The sequence below is a fragment of the Electrona antarctica genome (genome assembly GCF_951216825.1).
Source record: "Electrona antarctica genome assembly, chromosome: 13".
Lineage (NCBI taxonomy): Eukaryota > Metazoa > Chordata > Actinopteri > Myctophiformes > Myctophidae > Electrona > Electrona antarctica.
Window position 1 is genome coordinate 38,196,071 of NC_136794.1, and position 20,026 is coordinate 38,216,096.

Here is a 20,026-nt window from a genome sequence, read left to right on the forward strand (position 1 = left end):
ATTGTCAAAAGCAATAAATAAAAGGTTAAAAAAAATAATAATAATGGACCTTGATACGAAAAGAGCTGTACACCACTGTCTTAACCTACTGGATGTTGTGTTGCTAGGAGGAGACGACGGCCGAGGAGGAGAGGACAGGGGAGAGGAGAGAGGAGGAGGAGGAGGAGGAGAAGGAGGAGGAGAGATCGGGGGAGGTGGTGTTGAGGTGTCTCCTCTGAAGAGGAACAACTCTGCTCTGAACGTGGCGAGGATCCTGAAGAAATCCATCAGCAGGCACAACCTGCTGGGCCAGTCCCCCCCGGACACGCACACACCGGCCCCTACCCACGCACACACAGGTAGGACACACACACACACAGGTAGGACACGCACACACCGGCCCCTACACACACACACACAGGTAGGACACAACCTGCTGGGCCAGTCCCCCCCGGACACGCACACACCGGCCCCTACACACGCACACACAGGTAGGACACGCACACACACGCACACACAGGTAGGACACGCACACACACAGGTAGGACACAACCTGCTGGGCCAGTCCCCCCCGGACACGCACACACCGGCCCCTACACACGCACACACAGGTAGGACACGCACACACCGGCCCCTACACACGCACACACAGGTAGGACACGCACACACCGGCCCCTACACACGCACACACAGGTAGGACACGCACGCACACACAGGTAGGACACACGCACACACGCACACACAGGTAGGACACACACACACCGGCCCCTACACACGCACACACAGGTAGGACACACACACACGCACACACAGGTAGGACACGCACACACCGGCCCCTACACACGCACACACAGGTAGGACACGCACACACCGGCCCCTACACACGCACACACAGGTAGGACACACACACACGCACACACAGGTAGGACACGCACACAACGGCCCCTACCCACGCACACACAGGTAGGACACGCGCACACACACACACACACACACACACACACACACACACACACACAGGTAGGACACGCACGCACACACACACACACACACACACACACACACACACACACACACACACACACACACACAGGTAGGACACGCACACACCCACCACACACACACGCACACACAGGTAGGACACACACACACACACACACACACACACACAGGTAGGACACGCACGCACACACACACACACACACACACACACACACACACACACACACACACACACAGGTAGGACACGCACACACCCACCACACACACACACGCACACACAGGTAGGACACACACACACACACACACACACACACACACACACACACACACACACACACAGGTAGGACACACACACACACACACACACACACACACACACACACACACAGGTAGGACACGTGTACACACACACACACACACAGGTAGGACATGCGAGCTTCAGCGTGTTTGAGTAGATGGTGCGCTGTGATTGGCCAGTCGCGGTGATTGACAGCCTAACCCTAAACCAACACTAACCTCAGTAAAATTATACCTAAACCTAACCTAACCTATACAAGTATGTTAGGCTTAACATAGGCTTAGTGTTACTTTTAGTAGCAAATTCTCATTTAAACTCAGTCTTTGAAAAGAAAACACGATTGAACTTTTAGGCCTAGCTGGGCTACTTAAACTATTTAGCTTTAGTCTAGTCTTAGCCAACCAAAAATACACACTGGCATAAAATAAACTAAAACATTGCCCAGACTCTTCTTCAACAAAGATGGCGAAAGCAAACATTCTTTGTTTTGTACTTACAACTTACAACATACAACTGTATGGTACAAAACACTGTCCTTCAACCATGAAACCTAACCTCAGTAAAACTATAAAACTAGTGGCTGGGGGCGTTTCCAATGACCCAGAAGGACGACAGAATCCGCTGAAGATACCATGCGAGCGTAGGACACACAAGTTGATGGAGTTGGATACTGTTTCTCCCTCTAACATTTCCTCCTATTTCTAGTTTATTGAGATAATATCATGCACATTTGTCAGTACATAGCCTACTCTGCCAGCCTGGTTGACTAGATTTAGAAGACATTTTCAAGCTCTTGCTACTGAAATGATTATTTTATTGATATGGAGAAATCCCCTCATTTTAACATGCGTCTCAATGGGTGAGAAGGACAGCTTGCCATCGTGGAGTGGGTGGGGCTTAGCGAAGGGCTAATTAATAGCAATGAGACGTTTATGTGATCATGCTTGTGACAACTCTATAACGCCCCCAGGAGGACACACCACCACCAACAACAACGTCGCCGGCCTGGTCAACGGTCACTCCGCCCACACGGACGGCAGCAGCAGCAGCACCGACGCTCACCACCGGGGGGCAGCGCTCCTCCGAAAGGACAGCTGCTGCCTCGCCACCGTCACCGAGGAGAGCAACGGCTCGTCCAGAGACGAGACGGACGACCTTACGGACCACAGGTAAAGAATGGGACGGACGGACGGACAGCCATTCTAGACCAGTGTTTCCCAAAGTGGGGTCCGGGGACCCCCAGGGGTCCTTGAGGGAGTTCCAGGGGGTCCCCAGCTAAATGATAGTTAGGAACCAAATGGGCCCTTATGGGTCTGTAACTCTGGTTCCATATGTACGCTCTCAGAGTTAAATTAACATTGATTTTACACTATAAATTGGGGTCCCAGAGATAGAAAAATGACATTAAATGGAGGTCCGTAGACTAATTCAGGTCAAACCTCTGCTCTATTTTACTTGGAAAACCCCTTCCGTTTCCCTTCCCCAAAAATCAGGAAGCGAAAATTGGCCTAGCATCGTATATTTAAAAGTCTTCAGAAGCATTAATATTGTAACTGTGCAGTAGCGACGATTTAGTATTGAGCCCCCTAACATCCTCGTTTGTTCAGTCCACCTCAATCTGAGCCTCGATTCCCAGAAAAACCTCTAAAGATCAAAACATGAGAAATTGCATCTGAGCCAGTCTTGCCATAGACAAATATAAAGGCTAGATGGCTCAAGGCGGAGTCTCTGACGTAGTTCACCCGGCGGCCATCTTGCTGAGGTGCTACAGTACAGTATGTTCTATGGCAGCTCAAACACAAATACTCATAAATCTTGACGGATTTACAGTACAAACGGGTTGGTTTATTACAAACGTTATCAACGTGGCTATGATTTAGGATGCATAATCTGCTTAATGTTTTTTTATATGAACGTCATATAAAAGCATATTATACAGTACGTATGCGGACATCTCTGACGTTTATAACAAACCAAACCGTTTGAAAATCGGTTGGAAATTGAGCAAGTTATGGTTATTTAAAAAGTACATGTCCCATAGACACACTGAACCCCAGTAAGATGGCCACCACATAACGACGTCGATCTCCATTGGCCAGCAGCGCATGTGAGCAAACTAGTCTTTCTTATATCTATCTATGAGTCTTGCAGCTTTTATTTTGGAGTGCCGCTTTTTCCACTTCTACAAAGGCCTTCTAAATTGCTAAAGTCCACTGACACACCAATAAACACACCCAGTCTACCACTGACACAAGACCAGTGAAACCAGTGATTAGTCTCGTTTTTAAAAAGCTGACTCCCTACAGGCCAGAAGACAGACTCGCCACTTCAGCAGCCAATGAGGAGGGGGAACCACAATCGGCCAGTCATACAGAGGATCGACCACTGTCGCCCAATCAGACGGAGGATCAACCACGGTCGGCCAATGAGACTGTAGATCGGCCTCTCTCGGCCAATCAGACGGAGGAGATCAGACAGAGAGCTCCGCCCATGCTCCACCCTCATCTGACTCAGCTGCGCGCAGAGACCAAGGACTCCTTCGAGATGGAGGAGGTAAGCCGGAAGTCAAGGGTCATGTGCTCATGCTCATCGTCGGACCGTCGAGTACGATTTATGCTTATCGTTGGAGCCGTGTGCCGAAAATAACCGATGTACAAGCTCACCGTGTGTGTGTGTGTGTGTGTGTGTGTGTGTGTGTGTGTGTGTGTGTGTGTGTGTGTGTGTGTGTGTGTGTGTGTGTGTGTGTGTGTGTGTGTGTGTGTGTGTGTGTGTGTGTGTGTGTGTGTGTGTGTGTGTGTGTGTGTGTGTGTGTGTGCGTGTGCGCGCGTCTGTCTCTAGCTGCTGAGTAATGAAGATGAGACACGCAGCACCTCCAGAACCAGTGGTGAGTTTGACCCCTCCATCTCACACACTCTGACCTCTGACCTCAACCCCTGATCCTGAATCACCACCGCCACACGATTACAAAAATCACACCCGTGTGAAGTGAGTGGTGCAACTCCGTGTGGGGGTTCCCGGGTGGGCGGAACCCCCACACGGAACGCGCCCAGGGGGCCGGGCCGGTTCCGGCGTGTCAGCCCGCGTCCGAAACGGTTGAGAAATGACAGAGTTACCGTGTGGTGGTCCCTCTACTGTACCCTCTGCTGTGCTGTACTGTACTGTACTGTACTGTACTGTACTGTACTGTACTGTACTGTACTGTACTGTACTGTACTGTACTGTACTGTCACTGTATCGTTCCCAGTATCGTTCAAAATGGGTTAATGACGTCACGGCCATCTGAGCAACAGATTTTACAAAGCGGCAACATGACATCATGCTGTGATCTTTGCATCTTTTACATCTGACCGTGTGAACGCAGTATAAGACGTATTATACCACAAGTCGTTTCGAGGAAGCAATCTGATTGGTTCAAACAGCCTTCTAGCCGTGGATCAAACGAGCACCACTCCACGCCTAATCAAAACAAATAATTCAGCTGCTCTGTTTTCCCAGAGCGCAGCAAAGTCGGTGGCTTGGCTAGCTAGTTTCTTGGGACATTTGTGGTCGTAGTGACTACATCTGTCATTAAAGAAATTAGTTTTTTCAGCGATTTTCTTAGTTTTAAGGGTAACTGTTGTATAATTGCAATATTACACGAGAGGGTGTGGTTTAACGTGATTATTGCCACTTCAGTGATGCTTGCGGAACTCGACTACGTCTCGTTCCTGACCGCATCACTGTCGTGGCAATAATCACGTTAAACCACACTTAATATTGCTTAATTGAACTGAGCTCCTTGGTGGATAGTTGTGGGCTAAATGGAAAATGCCTGTGTTCATTGCACTGAACTGTGTTCTAACGCACGCACGCACGCACACACGCACGCACACACACTCGCACCAAAAGATGTGTGATGTCTGGGCTAATTTAAAGTTGCATTGCATAAGGAGTTAATTAATTTAATTTAGATCAAAGCCTTATGTAAGCCAAACAGACAAACCATGCACTTCCAACTTAATCATAAAATCTTTGTACAGTAGCCGTCTGATTATTCCGCTTGGTTGTTATTTGTATATACAAATATATTTCATTAATTTCATCTGTCTGTCTGTCTGTCTGTCTGTCTGTCTGTCTGTCTGTCTGTCTGCGTGTGTGCGTAACAGGGATGACGAGGACAACAAGCCAACAGTCTGACAGTAGTGGCTTTGCTGAGGACCCATCTCCTGACTCCAACAGCTACCTCAAGGTGTGTGTGTGTGTGTGTGTGTGTGTGTGTGTGTGTGTGTGTGTGTGTGTGTGTGTGTGTGTGTGTGTGTGTGTGTGTGTGTGTGTGTGTGTGTGTGTGTGTGTGTGTGTGTGTGTGTGTGTGTGTGTGTGTGTGTGTGTGTGTGTGTGTGTGGCGCAGACGTGTGTGTGTAGTAATGGAACCGAGAAATGGACCATAATAATGTTAGTGAATAATAGACAGCAATTTGTTGACAAACTAGTAGAGATCCACGATATTGAAATTTTGACCCATATCCAATCTCTGAATATTTGTCCGGCCCGGGGCTGACAACCACTTGAGTTAATGGGCCGTCCAACCCACCAGGTGCAGGACAGCAGCGACAGCTGCGACAGCGAGACCACCGTCACCTCGCACGCGTCACATGACGTGGCCACGCCGCTCGCCCTGGACCATCCGGCGTTCGAGCGGCTGGTCGACACGGAGGAGGAGGAGTCTCGGTCGGCAGCACAGGTGCATGATGGGAGCCGTAGTTCTAAGGAGGAGGAGGAGGAGGAGGCTCAGACCGGACAGTCTGAAACGCAGACCCAGGTTATTGTATTTCATATTTATTTCTGCTTTGACTCAATTTCAGTTATTTCGTTTTTAAAGCAGGTTTTAGTTTAGTTACATTTTTATTTTGTAAAATGTTAGAATTAGAATTAGTCTTAGCGTTAGTTAGCGACCCGATATGCACAGAATAGTAAATCAATCATGTTCTGGTGAGAGCGTTTGCACGGACTGCCACTCAAAGTGGCTACTGGCCCAAGCCATGTCGCTGTTCTTTCCCAACCCTAGTTGTCACTGTTTGGTTGCAGGCCTCCCAGGTCGAGGGTTCCAGTCCCTCAGCGCTGCTGGTCCAACAGGCTCTGGAGGAGGTCGTCGAGGGTTCCACTCCCTCAGTCCTGCTCGTCCAACAGGCTCTGGAGGAGGAGGTGGAGGGTTCCACTCCCTCAGCCCTGCTCGTCCAACAGGCTCTGGAGGAGGAGGTGGAGGGTTCCAGTCCCTCAGCCCTGCTGGTTCAACAGGCTCTGGAGGAGGAGGTCGAGGGTTCCAGTCCCTCAGCCCTGCTCGTCCAACAGGCTCTGGAGGAGGAGGTGGAGGGTTCCAGTCCCTCTCTGGAGGAGGAGGTCGAGGTTTACAGTCCCTCAGCCCTGCTGGTCCACCAGGCTCTGGAGCGAGCCAAGCGCTACCACAACTCTGTGACGCTCCACCTGCCAGGAAGAGGCAGACCGCCCACTCTGAGGAGGTCCATGTCTCTGCCTTCCTCCCCTTCCCCCCCCTGTCCGTCCAGGTAAGGCCTGTCACCATTACATTACCTTAACTTTAACCCATTAAGACCTGAGGATGATTCTACAAAATTCCTAACAGTTTTCTGAAAAAAATCGTATGTTGATATATCAGTAGTCCTCAAACGTTTTCACGCAAAGGACCTCCAAAATGATATGTATGTGGCTGCCGACCCCACATCTCAAAATATTTTGATCCAGGGACACCCTCCCAACCCAGAAGCAAAGATTTGAGTTAAAAATGTTCGCTTTAAAATATTATATATTCAAAGAACACATTTTCACGATTTTTCAAAAATAGCAGATCTATAACCTTTTTTTCTTTTCTTTTTTTCTTTTCGGGCAAGTGGGCATGACCTTTGGGCAAGTAGAACATGACCTTTATGTTAACCCCTGATTAAATCAGTTATTGGAATGATTTGATTGTTAACCAAAAACGTGATATTTGTGCCAACCTCCAGGATCGTGTCCTCTCTCAGGATCCAGGTGGGAAGGAGCTCGTCTGCCAGTGGCTCCGCCTCGCCGTCAACCAATCATCTCTCTACCCTCGTCATAAACCCTGCCTCTTCTCAGGCCGCCGTCCAATCGTCATCCGAGCCGCCGCACGGGGAGGAGACTCCCGTGCGCGTCCCCGTCCTCCTCCCCAAGTCCCACCTCACGCGGAGGAGGCACCTCGCGCGGTCGTCCTATTCGCTGCAGAGCTCCAGCCCGCCGCCGCCACCAACTCCCCCCTTCGGTTGGCTGGAGGAGAGGCCGCTGGGAGGCCCCGCCCACTTCTGGAACACCCAGAGCGTCCCCAATCTGTCCAGTCAGAGTCAGCCCGGCCGGTTGCATCATCACCACCACCCCACAGCCAGTCAACATCACCACCCCGTTTGGAATTCAAACTCGGGGCTACCCATGTGCGATCCCTTTCACTCCGCTTGGGACCCCCAAACTAGTAGTCCTCATCGCCCCCACCCTGACTCCACGGGGCAACATCACCCCCTCGGCCCTTACTACACCCAACCCCCCTACTACACGTCACCTCACCACCAGTCCTTAACGAACCAGTTCCTCCACCAGCCTACAACTCCCAGCATGCCTCACCACGGCAGCCTCTCCAACCTGGAGCAGCCTCACCATCAGGCCTATGGTGGTAATAATCAGCCATCGCCATACCACCAGGCTCCTTATACCTCACCGTGCGCTGGGTGCCACGCTTATGGATGGCCCGCCTACCCTGCCTTCCACCTACCGGCACCGCACAGCCACTACCCCCACCCCGTTTCTACCCCAGGACAGGGCCTGTACCCTGGGCAAGGGTCTACTTCAGCCCCAGGACAAGGCCTCTATCCTGGGCAGAGTTCTACTCTAGGCCCAGGACAAGGCCTCTACCCTGGGCAGGGTTCTACTCTAGGTCCAGGACAAGGCCTCTATCCTGGGCAGGGTTCTACTTCAGCCCCAGGACAAGGCCTCTACCCTGGGCAGGGTTCTACTTCAGCCCCAGGACAAGGCCTCTATCCTGGGCAGAGTTCTACTCTAGGCCCAGGACAAGGCCTCTATCCTGGGCAGGGTTCTACTTCAGCCCCAGGACAAGGCCTCTATCCTGGGCAGAGTTCTACTCTAGGCCCAGGACAAGGCCTCTACCCTGGGCAGGGTTCTACTCTAGGCCCAGGACAAGGCCTCTATCCTGGGCAGGGTTCTACTCTAGGCCCAGGACAAGGGTTCTACCCTGGGCAGGGTTCTACTTCAGCCCCAGGCTTAGCTCCAAGTACGGAGATGCAGCTGAGGCGAGTTCTGCACGACATCAGAGGAGCAGTTCAGAATCTGCACCAGCAGGTTAGTAAGCAGAACACGCTGAAGAAAGGACGGCGTTATGTGAATAGCGTGATTCTATCATTATTATTATTAATATGGTTAACGTCAGCGATCCAGTGCAGCAGTACACCCACAGCCACGCGCATTGTTACTTCACGTCGGACAAGATAAAAGTCAGAACTAAGTGAAATTAATCTTTAACCCATTTAGACCTGAGGCCGATTCTAAAAAATGGCTTCTAAATCCTAACAGTTTTCTGAAATACCTATGTTTCTGTGTTACTTATCAGTGGTGCTCAATATTTCATGTCAAGGACCCCTAGAATTATATGTATTTGGCCGCCGACCCCCATCTGAACATATGTTGTTCCAGGAACCCTCCCAGAAGCAAAGATTTGAGTTAAAAACTTTCACTCTGAAAGAATATATATTCAATGATTTGAGGCACATTTTCATGATTTTTCCAAAAATAGCAGACCTATAAGCTCTCGGTGCTGCGCTTTGAGCTTGTAGATCTGCTATTTTTCAATAGCTAAAGTATAACATAATCCTTAAAACACCAATAGGGGTTCCCGGCGCGCCCAGAATGGTTTAAAATATGTTGTTAATTCACATGAGCCGGTTATGCACGGGCCATCTCTCACACGTCCATGTGGGGAGATAAGGTTCCTTCTTTCATGCCAAGGCGGCCATATTCAAAATAAATGACCCACTAAATCAAGTTAAAGTGATCCTGTTTTCAAACTGGGGTAAGCGTTTTTAAATGAAAACTAACTGTTTTTAGCCATGTCTAAAAGTAGGCCTATAGTTATATACGACGGTATGTAAGTGATGACATGAGATGAGATTAGTGTGACCGTGTGACGACTAGTGCTAGTAGACGAAAGTGCTGATTACAGACAGATGATTACGGTTTGTCTGAGTTAAATTCAGCGGAGCTTTTGTCTGTATATAAATACATCTTAAGTTATATAGAGGGCAGTGGTTCTCAACCTTTCTGGACTTGAAAGTTGTTGGCAGCCATTTTACGTCCAACCGATCGATTGTCTTGCGTCTTGGATCAGAGGGACTAACTACCACGTTAGTATTAAGCTCCTATTTATCGGTAATCCAATAAAAACTACATTTTCAAGATTTGAAAGAAAGAAAATTCAAATTCTTAAAAACAATATTGATGTTATATTTTGTTATGTCTGTTATTCGGTGGCCCACTTGCTGTATCCTCACGGCCCACCAGTAGGCCCCGGCCCGCAGGTTGACCACTCGTATAATAGGGAGAATCACAATGGGAACCACGACAACAGTAAACAATACTAGTGGTCAGTCAGTGCAGGCCTTTAGTTCTCATCTGTGTTGACATTTAGCCAGAGGTATAATCAGAATATTTACACGCCTGTTTGTCTGTCTGTCTGTCTGTCTGTCTGTCTGTCTGTCTGTCTGTCTGTCTGTCTGTCTGTCTGTCTGTCTGTCTGTCTGTCTGTCTGTCTGTCTGTCTGTCTGTCTGTCTGTCTGTCTGTCTGTCTGTCTGTCTGTCTGTCTGTCTGTCTGTCTGTCCATCCAGAGAGCAGACACACCATCAGACCACATGTTCGCTGATCCCAGATCAAGCGCATCCACCCAACAGGTACATCCTCCTAACCCACAATGCATTTCTGTTTACGCAAAAACAATGTCATGGATCAACTATTAACTCTGTTTTTTCGCTCTCTCTCTCTCTCCAGTCCTCTCTGGCAGAGTTGCAACAGAAGAGGGAGAGCTTGTGTGAGTTCCGTAGTCACATGATGGATCTGGAGCTGTCAATCATCAGACAGCAGGCGCTTGTCTACACACACCTGAGTCTTGCTGACAGGTAGGCGCGCGCGCGCACACACACACACACACACACACACACACACACACACACACACATCCTCTCTGCCCATACATCTTTTGGCCACTTGAGCGCAGAATCAGTTCTCTCAAACAGCAAAATAGCAGTCCACCTCAGATTCCTTGAAGGTTGGCACTAAAGCAATGCTTAGACACATCAAAGGTGACAGGAGTAGTACCCGCAGGTGACAGGAGTAGTACCCGCAGGTGACATACCTGAATGAAATGCAGTGTGAGCCCCTCGTTGAGCGACGATTTCCATCTGCTTTATTCGCACGGCAGTGTCTGCCTCAATCTCCAGTTTCTTTACCTGGAGCTGGTGCTCAAGCTCAGCTTTCCGCATTTGTAAATTCACTTTCATCTGTGCAATACGGACTTCAGCGTCCTCCTTGGATCCATCTGGATCGGGCAGTGGCTGACCACCCCCATGTACCTGTGGCTGTGGCTGGATCGGCGCCTCAGCACCCTCCTCACTCTGAGCATCCGCTTGAGCGCCACCATTCGCCTCGCCTTGGGACATACTCGCTGCCTCCTCGCCAGGCAACACCAGCAGGATATTCTTAACGACAAGACCAGACAAAACGTGCATCTTTAGTTCTTCCTTACCTGCAACCATCGGGACGAGAATCTTATAATAGAAAGCTATTTTATTTAAGTCCTCTTTGCCACAAGCATCCATTTGAGCCAACGTCGGGCTGTCAACAAATTTATGGAGGTGCCATCTCTCTCTACTCGAGTCTCAAACAACGTTTCCACAACCGTATGCCACTTGAATAAAGAAATATATATACATACGTAACCAGGTTCAGTTACGCTCCACGAGGCCCCATTTGGAACGACTCACTGAGTCCAGGGTGGTTTATGTTGGAATAAGGCAAGGTGGTTAAATGCCAAAAGTTGTTTTATTCATTACTCTTTTGTGGCATACAGGGTGAAAACAGTGTATTACGTGCTACCAGTGCAAACAAGGTGAGCAGGGCTGAGCAGGACCTAAAGCAATGAAATAAACAAAATATCCTAACGTAAACCCCTCCCAAATCTGACTGGTATTAGCAAAAGAAAACCTAACTATCTAACTACTCTATTCTATACCTAGAACGCCAAACAAAAATACAAGTGAGGAGCCTGCTTAACTACCTAAGTGGATAACAGTGAGAATACTACGGAAAAATACCTACTATACTACCTGCTCGTGTTCACAATTCAAGAATATGCACTTATGAATTAAAGGGTTTAATTAAGGCACTCTCTTCCCCTGCACGGAGGGCACGCTGTCTCTACTCTACTCTAGAGCATTTACTGAACTGACAGCGGCCTGGAACGTAGTCTTCAGGGTGACTTTATGCTGTCAGGTGGAGCCAGGTGGAGGAGCCGGTTGGACGCGCTGGATTGGGAGCAAGCGACCAATGGTGGAGCGTCGGGAACGCTCGCTCCCCACCAATGGCTGGGCTGCCGGATCTGCAGGGACGAGACAGACAGGCGCGCGCGCACAAACAAACACAGGCACATATAGCAGACCCGTACCCCTACATCCGTAACAGCCGCTATGCGCCAGGGTTTGTTTGTTCAGAGCAGATGAGTACATACTGTAACGAGGTGGATGTGTTTACACTGAGGCCTCTTTTCCACCACAAGAACTTTGGTTCTAGAACTGGTTCCGTTCTCTAGAGATTCTCTGAAACCTCTGTGCTTTTTCAAGGAACCGGCCGTGTACCGGCCTGCGTTTTCCACCAGTTTAACGGGGGAGATTCAATCGTCAATGATGATTTTCCACTTGCTTTTGCCATTGTTTATTTCTGGCATCTGCATCTTCCAACCTGTAGAATAGTTCCCGGTTCAGGGCAAGAAAAAACAAGTATGTTTTTGGTTCCAGTTCGAACAAACATATAGGGTTCTGACTTCTGAACCATTTCATTTTCAGTGGAAACACTCTGAACAGGTTCAGAATTAGGCTGGGGGGGAAAAGACCAGTCGGAAACTATTCAACCCTGGTGGAGAAGTGGCCTGAGAGCTGATCTGTAGGCCAGTTTAAAACAGTAGATTCTATTGTGTAACAACAATGTAAATGGAACCAGTAGGTACTATTCAGCGTTTAGTCGAATAAATTTATTTTGGCTGGGCCTTGGTGTTGTCGTAATGCCTGATTTTTAGACTTGGTTGCATGCTCACAACTTGTGAGCTTGTAGATCGGCTATTTTCAGAGCGCAACCAAACATAAAATCTTTTACTCTTTTAGTTCCACTGGATCTCTTCCCCTCTCTAACATTTTCAAAGTTTTATTTGTTGGCAAAATTGTCAGTATATTTAGTCATAGTATTAGTCATCATGGCTTAGTTTTTATTTAGTTTTTTATATTGTTTTGGTCAGTGAAAAAAGGCAGTCGACGAACATTTTTGTCATAGTTTTAGTGGAGGAAATCCAAGGTGAGATGTGTTGCTCTGCTCAGACTGCAGGCGGACCAGCTTCAGGCTCTGAGGTCGGATGTGAGACGCGAACTACAGGAACTCGAATTTCAACTGGAGGACAGACTACACAGCCAGCCCCTGGTAACACACACACACACACACACACACACACACACACACACACACACACACACACACACACACACACACAATTGTAAATCATTTATGTCCACATGCAGTGCACACAATAAGTAAAGTTTACTCCTAGTGATTTATGTGTCACCTTTTCTGCTAGGTTAGAGAAAAAAACAACAGTGCTGTGTTGCCATCTGCTGGTCAGATGCTGAACTGCAACGTGCAATTGTCTTCAACTATTTTGTCTTTGTTGCTGTTCTCTCCTTGTCCTCCAGGGCGGCAGTGTTGATGATCTGTCTACCTCCTCAGCACTGAGAGCCATGGAGCCGGTACGCGCGCGCACACACACACACACACACATATATACACACACACGCAGGCGCACACAGGGACGATATGAAAATTACACGTCAAAATTGAAGAGTCTGCCTGTGCTATTAACTCATTTTGGATTAAAAAAATAAAATAACAGTAACGTTTTTCGAGACAACTGTGATTTGACACTTTAATAAAATTGAATTGAATAGTCTTCTCTTGTAAAACATGTCTCTGTCTGTCTGTCTGTCTGTCTGTCTGTCTGTCTGTCTGTCTGTCTGTCTGTCCATCCGTCCAGGTGTCAGACCTGCTCAGAGAGCAACTTTTCCTCCAATCGGAGCTCGACGACAACGACGAAAGCCACACCCCCTCCACGGCCACGGGCCCCTCCTCTTCCCGCTCCTCCAGTCCAATTAGAGCGGCCGGCGAGCGGAAGCAGGAAGTGTACCGGGCGTCAATCAACATAACGCCCGCCCCTCCCACTCGCCCCAACATGCCCCCGCCCAGCCGGGAGGGAGAGGACACAGGAGAAGAGGTGGAGGAGGAGGAGGCGAGAGGAGGAGTAGAGGAGAGGAGAGAAGGGAAGGAGGCGAGGGGAGGAGAAGAGAGGAGAGACGGAGGAGTCAAAGCAGAGGAACTCCAGCAGCTTATTAAAGAGGTCTGTCTACCGGTTAATTATTTCACTGCCAACTAGTTTCCCTCTACACCAGTCCCTCTACACCAGTCCCTCTACACCAGTCCGCTGTCAACTACCAGATATCTCGTGGATTAAGCTTTTTGTCAAATTCGCCTCGGCCCCAGCCTTACTCATCTGCGAAGAGAAAAGCCTGGTCACAACCTATGACAGAAAGAAAAGCCTGGTCACAACCTAAGACAGAGAGAAAAGCCTGGTCACAACCTAAGACAGAGAGAAAAGCCTGGTCACAACCTAAGACGGAGAGAAAAGCCTGGTCACACCCTAAGACAGAGAGAAAAGCCTGGTCACAACCTAAGACATAGAGAAAAGCCTGGTCACACCCTAAGACAGAGAGAAAAGCCTGGTCACACCCTATGACAGAAAGAAAAGCCTGGTCACACCCTAAGACAGAGAGAAAAGCCTGGTCACAACCTAAGACAGAGAGAAAAGCCTGGTCACACCCTAAGACGGAGAGAAAAGCCTGGTCACACCCTAAGACAGAGAGAAAAGCCTGGTCACAACCTAAGACATAGAGAAAAGCCTGGTCACACCCTAAGACAGAGAGAAAAGCCTGGTCACAACCTAAGACGGAGAGAAACGCCTGGTCACAACCTAAGACAGAAAGAAACGCCTGGTCACAACCTAAGACAGAGAGAAAAGCCTGGTCACAACCTAAGGCAGAGAGAAACGCCTGGTCACACCCTAACACAAACTTTTATGATATAGAAGACATTTTGTAGAATCGTCCTCAGGTCTAAACGGGTTAATCCAGAGCGATTTACAGTAAGCAGGAACAACACATGGTAATACATCAAATACATACAGTAGTAATAGTCATCTAGGATTATCAGCAAGCTAAGAACATATCATCCGTCTAACAGTAGCCTGTGCCGTTCCTCTTATTTTATGGTAACCACAATGTGTGTGTCTGTGTGTGTGTGCATGTGCGTGCATGTGTGTGTGCGTGCGCCCATGCAGATCAAACGGAGTGTCGCAGACGAAATCCGCCAGGAGATTCTCCACGAGCTGCTGTCCGTCATGTCGCCGCGCAGGTCGCCCCTGGCAACCCAAGAGCACCTGTAGTCAACGACATCCTCCTGTAACTACTTCCCTAGTAACCACAGAGTCCTTAGCAACAGCACTGTACAAAATAAACACTGTATGTATACGTCTACACAAGCTGAAGAGTGTCAACTATGACCAAGCCTGGGTACAAACGCAACGCCACGCAATGACAAACTACGCAATATGACACATAATATCAGAATACTGATATATTATTGATTTCAGCCGTTACAATTCCAAGGTTCATAAAGATAACATAACTATAATTAAGGGCATTTGAAAGGCATTTGAAGTTAAATAAATCCAATTAAAAAATAGCAACAAAAAAAAACAGGATTTCAATTGAAATATAGCAAAAATAGCAGATCTACAAGCACAGTTTTGAGCTTGTTGGCTTGAGCTTGTCGGCTATTTTTGTGGCTATTTTTGTGGACCTTTAACTGGAGCCGAAGCACAGGCTACGTAACGTCACATAACTGTATTTTCAACGAGACTTTGAATGTAAAACATTTCACCACTGAGACTAGCCCTATCTGTCTGTCTGTGTGTCTGTCTGTGTCGCCTCCCCCTCCGCTGTAGCTGGAGTCGAGCCTAATTCATGCCCTGTCGTCACGCGGCGGGAATGGCTGAGAATAGTAGACCTACAAGCTTCACAAGGCGCCTCGTGAAGCTTGTACGGTCATCTACTTATTTATTAGCACGTCGCGTTTCGCCGTGAGCTTCGTCAGACGCTATCATATAGCACCTGATGAATCTAGATGTCATCAAATGGTGGTCCGTGGCTCAAATGGCGACTAAATAACGGGCCTTGATATGAAAAGGGTTGAAAACCACTGTCCTAGTTCATCAAGATCTCTGTACATCCTCCAGTGGTTCCACCACAACATTCCATATAGACCACAACATTCCATATAGACCACAACATTCCATATAGACCACAACATTCCATGGATTTCCAGAACATTCCATTGATTCCAGAACATTCCATTGATTCCAGAACATTCCATTGATTCCAGAACATTCCCATTGATTTCAGAACATTCCATATAGACCACAACATTCCATTGATTCCAGAACATTCCATATAGACCACAACATTCCATTGATTTCCAGAACATTCCATTGATTCCAGAACATTCCATTGATTCCAGAACATTCCATACAGTGTTGATTTGGTAGACTAAGACTATATGACTCAAGATGTTTGTCGACTAACTTTTTTCACTGACAAAAACTGAATAGAAACAAAGCTAGTATGATGACTAAAACTAAGACAATTTCGTAACTTTTCGTCTGAAATGCTAGTGTAGAAGAGATCCAGTAGAACTAAAAGACAAGTCATTTTAGTTTTGGTTGCGCTCGGGTGTTACGCTCTGAAAATAGCAGATCTACAAGCTTACAAGTGTGAAATCTGTCATTCTTGGCAGCATCGAGGCCCGCCAAAATACTTTTTTTCCCTGACAAAGTTAACTGTAGATTTCAACTCAAAGACTCAAACTAAAACATTTCAGATGACAAAAAGACTATGACTGAAACTAAATAAAAAAGATTGCTGTCCAAATCAACACTGCATTGATTAATAGCAGAACAATAACTCCAGCGCCAGCAGACCATACCATGTAACCTAATATCATCACCATTAACCATCCAGTCGGACTACAATTACTGTACAGCACATACACTATAGTCCAGTACTGTACGCTTACTGTACATTTCTCTACTGTACAGCACTGTTTCTCAACGTCGCGTCCGGGGATCACCAGGGGGACCCCCTAACAGTACGTTTTAAAACTCTTTCCGTGCCCGGGTTTCAAATGACACGCACGGATGTCGTAGATTCGGCCCATAGGGGACAATCGGTTTGAACGATACAAGCTGTGATTGAGTGCCTGCTCTGCGTGCAGCTGTCCCATTGGAATGCATTGTAGTGGCGTTCTCAGACTGGATCCTGTGCGTGAGAATATATATTTTCCCGGTCATGTGATCAACGTGCCTCACGAGAATCATCACAAACCATGCATGTTCCATAGGTTAGCTAACGGCGCCCTCCAGTGAAAAAGTCGTCAATGGCACAAAATATTTTATCGAATCCATGCCTTGCCTTGTTTACCCTCCACGCGGTACGGTGATACGTTTACATTACATAACGGTAATGACAGCAGGATTGCCGCAACCCAGAGTCGCCCGCTGTTAGAACGTACCGTTACAGATCTGTAAAGCCTGGCTTGAAGCCCCTTTGTACCGCTGAAGGTTAACACGTATGATCCAGATCCTACAGTATAGATTGGGAGGGTCCCATGTAGAGATAAAATATATTCAATCAAATGGGGGGTCCGTGGTCAAACTGGGGGTCCTTTGAAATGACAAAGGTTGAGAATCACTGCAGTACAAGTACAGTGCAGTACACTACAGTACAGTTCAGTACACTAGTTGGTACACTACACTACAGTACAGTTCAGGATGTGTTAAGCGTGTGTAGTTGGGTTGTGTGTTCCGAGAGGTCAAAGGTCAAGTCAGCTGGAGGTTACAGTATGTTGTCATGGTTCGGACAAGGAATGTATTTACAGAAGGAGGAGACGCTCACTGACGTCATGGTACGCGCCATGACACTTTCTTTCAGGGACGCGCTGACGTCATGGTACGTGCCATGACACTTTCTTTCAGGGACGCTTTCATGGCTGGCAAACCTCGCAACGGAAGTTCCATAACATACAGTGGATGGCAGTGGATGGCGCCGGCCGGACCAAACACCATTTCTGAACAATTGCGACTTTTGTCACATAATCGGTTCAGGAATATAAGACATATCGCAGGTTGTTGTCTAATCGGTTGCTTTTTGATGTGCACAGTACATCATTTTATTGAGGCATCTAAACAGCGGCAGGTATCGTTTCTGTCTCGGAGGTATCGCGAGATTTGGCTGCCAGACAGGGAACGGCCTAGCATCAGCTAGGTCGGGAGGTAACGGGGTGCATCAGTTAGGTCGGGAGGTAACTGGGTGCATGGCCAAAAAGGTTTGGAAACCGCTGCTCTATAGGATTACACAGTGTACATATCGAAAAGCAACACAGCAGACAATAATGTGTTATATACTATATGTCTTCGGTTATTTTCCAGAAGCGATTACTTTACAAAAGGTCTGTCATTCAGAAAAAGTGTTCATGAGCTGGTCACCGGGCTCCCATTGACTCCAGTGCATTCCAACGAACTTCCGGGTGTAGTTTGGCTCTCACGGTGCGACGGATCTGCCGTCTGGAATTGCGTGATAGCGAAAATGACATCTGTGTCTTTACAGTAGGGTTGAGGGTGTGGCCTGGTTGTTGTCATGTTGACAACGATGAGGGCGTGGCCATTTTAAATCGACCGATAAATATTATCGCGGAGCAGGCAGTGTTGCGCTAACCTCGGTTAGCTCATGTTAGCGCCCTGTCCTGGTGTACAATCATAACGATAATAAATGTAGATTTATTTATTTTTTTAAGATGTATTTTAGGGATTTGTATGCCTTTATTGATAGTACGGTATAGGTACACAGTAAACGGGGAGAGAGTGATGGGGAGTGACACGCAGCAAAAGGCCGCCCGTCGGCCCTGCGACGTGCTGTCGGGGCTGCATTGGAGCCATAAATGGTGATTACTGTCCGGTAATTGAACCCAGGCTCGGTCATAGTTTGTGCTGCTAACTGTCTGTCTTCACTGTCAAATACGTTAATATGTTGAAATACGTTTTATGAGAAATAATTAGTTTGTTGGGAGACGTTAAGATGTGTAGCTGAAGATTCATTGTAAATGTTGTAAACCTAAAATGTCAAATACTGTTTAGCTTACATTCCAAAACTGTGCAATAACCATTTCAACACTGAACCAGAGTTGAGTTCAGCGTCTGTTTGATGAAATGGAGCGATGATGGAGTTTTGATTTTTCTGCCCATCTTCTCTTTTAGTTCAGTTTTATTTTATTTTTTTCCGGGAGTAAACTGTTAGAAATGTGAAATATTTCATTATTAAAAGATACGTTTTAACATTTTTGTCTATTTGTAAATGGGGTATATGTTGAGATACTGTGTAGAATAGATAGATAGACAATATTGGTTGATGTTGTATCGCCTCTGGTTTCATTCGAGGATTATTATGATACTAATCCATCTAACCAGACCAAACTAAATCTATCTAGAACCAGAACTAATACTGCTGTATTATTTCAGCGGACAAAACTAATCCATCTAGCCAGACACAAACTAATCTATCTAAACTAAACTAATCAAATCTAATAGGAACTAAAATATTGTCCCAAATATAAGACTCTATAAGACGAGCCCCATTTTTCAAGACTCATTTGTGGAAAAATAACACTGAATGTCAAATAGTCTAGTCCTCTATTATAATACGACCCCGTTTTTTTTAAGGATATTTCCATTGGAAAAAAAACGTAGTCTTATATTCAAGCCAATAGGGTAATGAGCTCATGTTGCTGAAACAGTCGTTCTCAGAGTGCGGTCCGGGGACCCCCAGGGGTCCTCAGCTACATTGATTGTTAGGAACCAAATGGATCATTACAGGTCTGTAACTCTGAGGGTGCACATAAGGGTCCATTGTCATTTGTACACCCTTAAGCCCAAACCACACCAAAGGGTCGAGAGACGCAACAAAACGGTTTTAGCGTTCGTCTCAGCGGTGTGATATATGTCCTGTTGCACGTTGACCCAAGTCGACCCAAGTGATCCAATTGGTTCAATTGAATGGTTGCTTGCAACTACATGCGCATGCTACATGCGTTGATATTAAACCATCAGTACTACAGGTCCTGGTAGGAGATAAAACCAGCAGTACTAGAGGTCCTGGTAGGAGATAAAACCATCAGTACTAGAGGTCCTGGTAGGAGATAAAACCAGCAGTACTAGAGGTCCTGGTAGGAGATAAAACCAGCAGTACTAGAGGTCCTGGTAGGAG

At 47.3% G+C, this 20,026-nt stretch overlaps 1 protein-coding gene across 1 annotated transcript in view; it reads left to right on the plus strand.

The window, feature by feature from the left end:
* itprid2 (ITPR interacting domain containing 2) overlaps nt 1-19,098 on the plus strand; it is a 58,239-nt gene extending 39,141 nt beyond the window's left edge. Inside the window, exons 13-26 of the mRNA XM_079519169.1 lie at nt 108-338; nt 2,250-2,448; nt 3,586-3,832; nt 4,118-4,163; nt 5,425-5,507; nt 5,853-6,077; nt 6,344-6,819; nt 7,276-8,635; nt 10,175-10,237; nt 10,335-10,462; nt 12,929-13,028; nt 13,298-13,351; nt 13,636-13,995; nt 14,992-19,098. Coding sequence (XP_079375295.1) covers nt 108-338; nt 2,250-2,448; nt 3,586-3,832; nt 4,118-4,163; nt 5,425-5,507; nt 5,853-6,077; nt 6,344-6,819; nt 7,276-8,635; nt 10,175-10,237; nt 10,335-10,462; nt 12,929-13,028; nt 13,298-13,351; nt 13,636-13,995; nt 14,992-15,096 — 3,677 coding nt within the window. The 3' untranslated portion in view covers nt 15,097-19,098. The remainder of the gene's footprint in view (nt 1-107; nt 339-2,249; nt 2,449-3,585; nt 3,833-4,117; nt 4,164-5,424; nt 5,508-5,852; nt 6,078-6,343; nt 6,820-7,275; nt 8,636-10,174; nt 10,238-10,334; nt 10,463-12,928; nt 13,029-13,297; nt 13,352-13,635; nt 13,996-14,991) is intronic.
* The last annotated feature ends 928 nt before the right edge of the window (nt 19,099-20,026 follow it).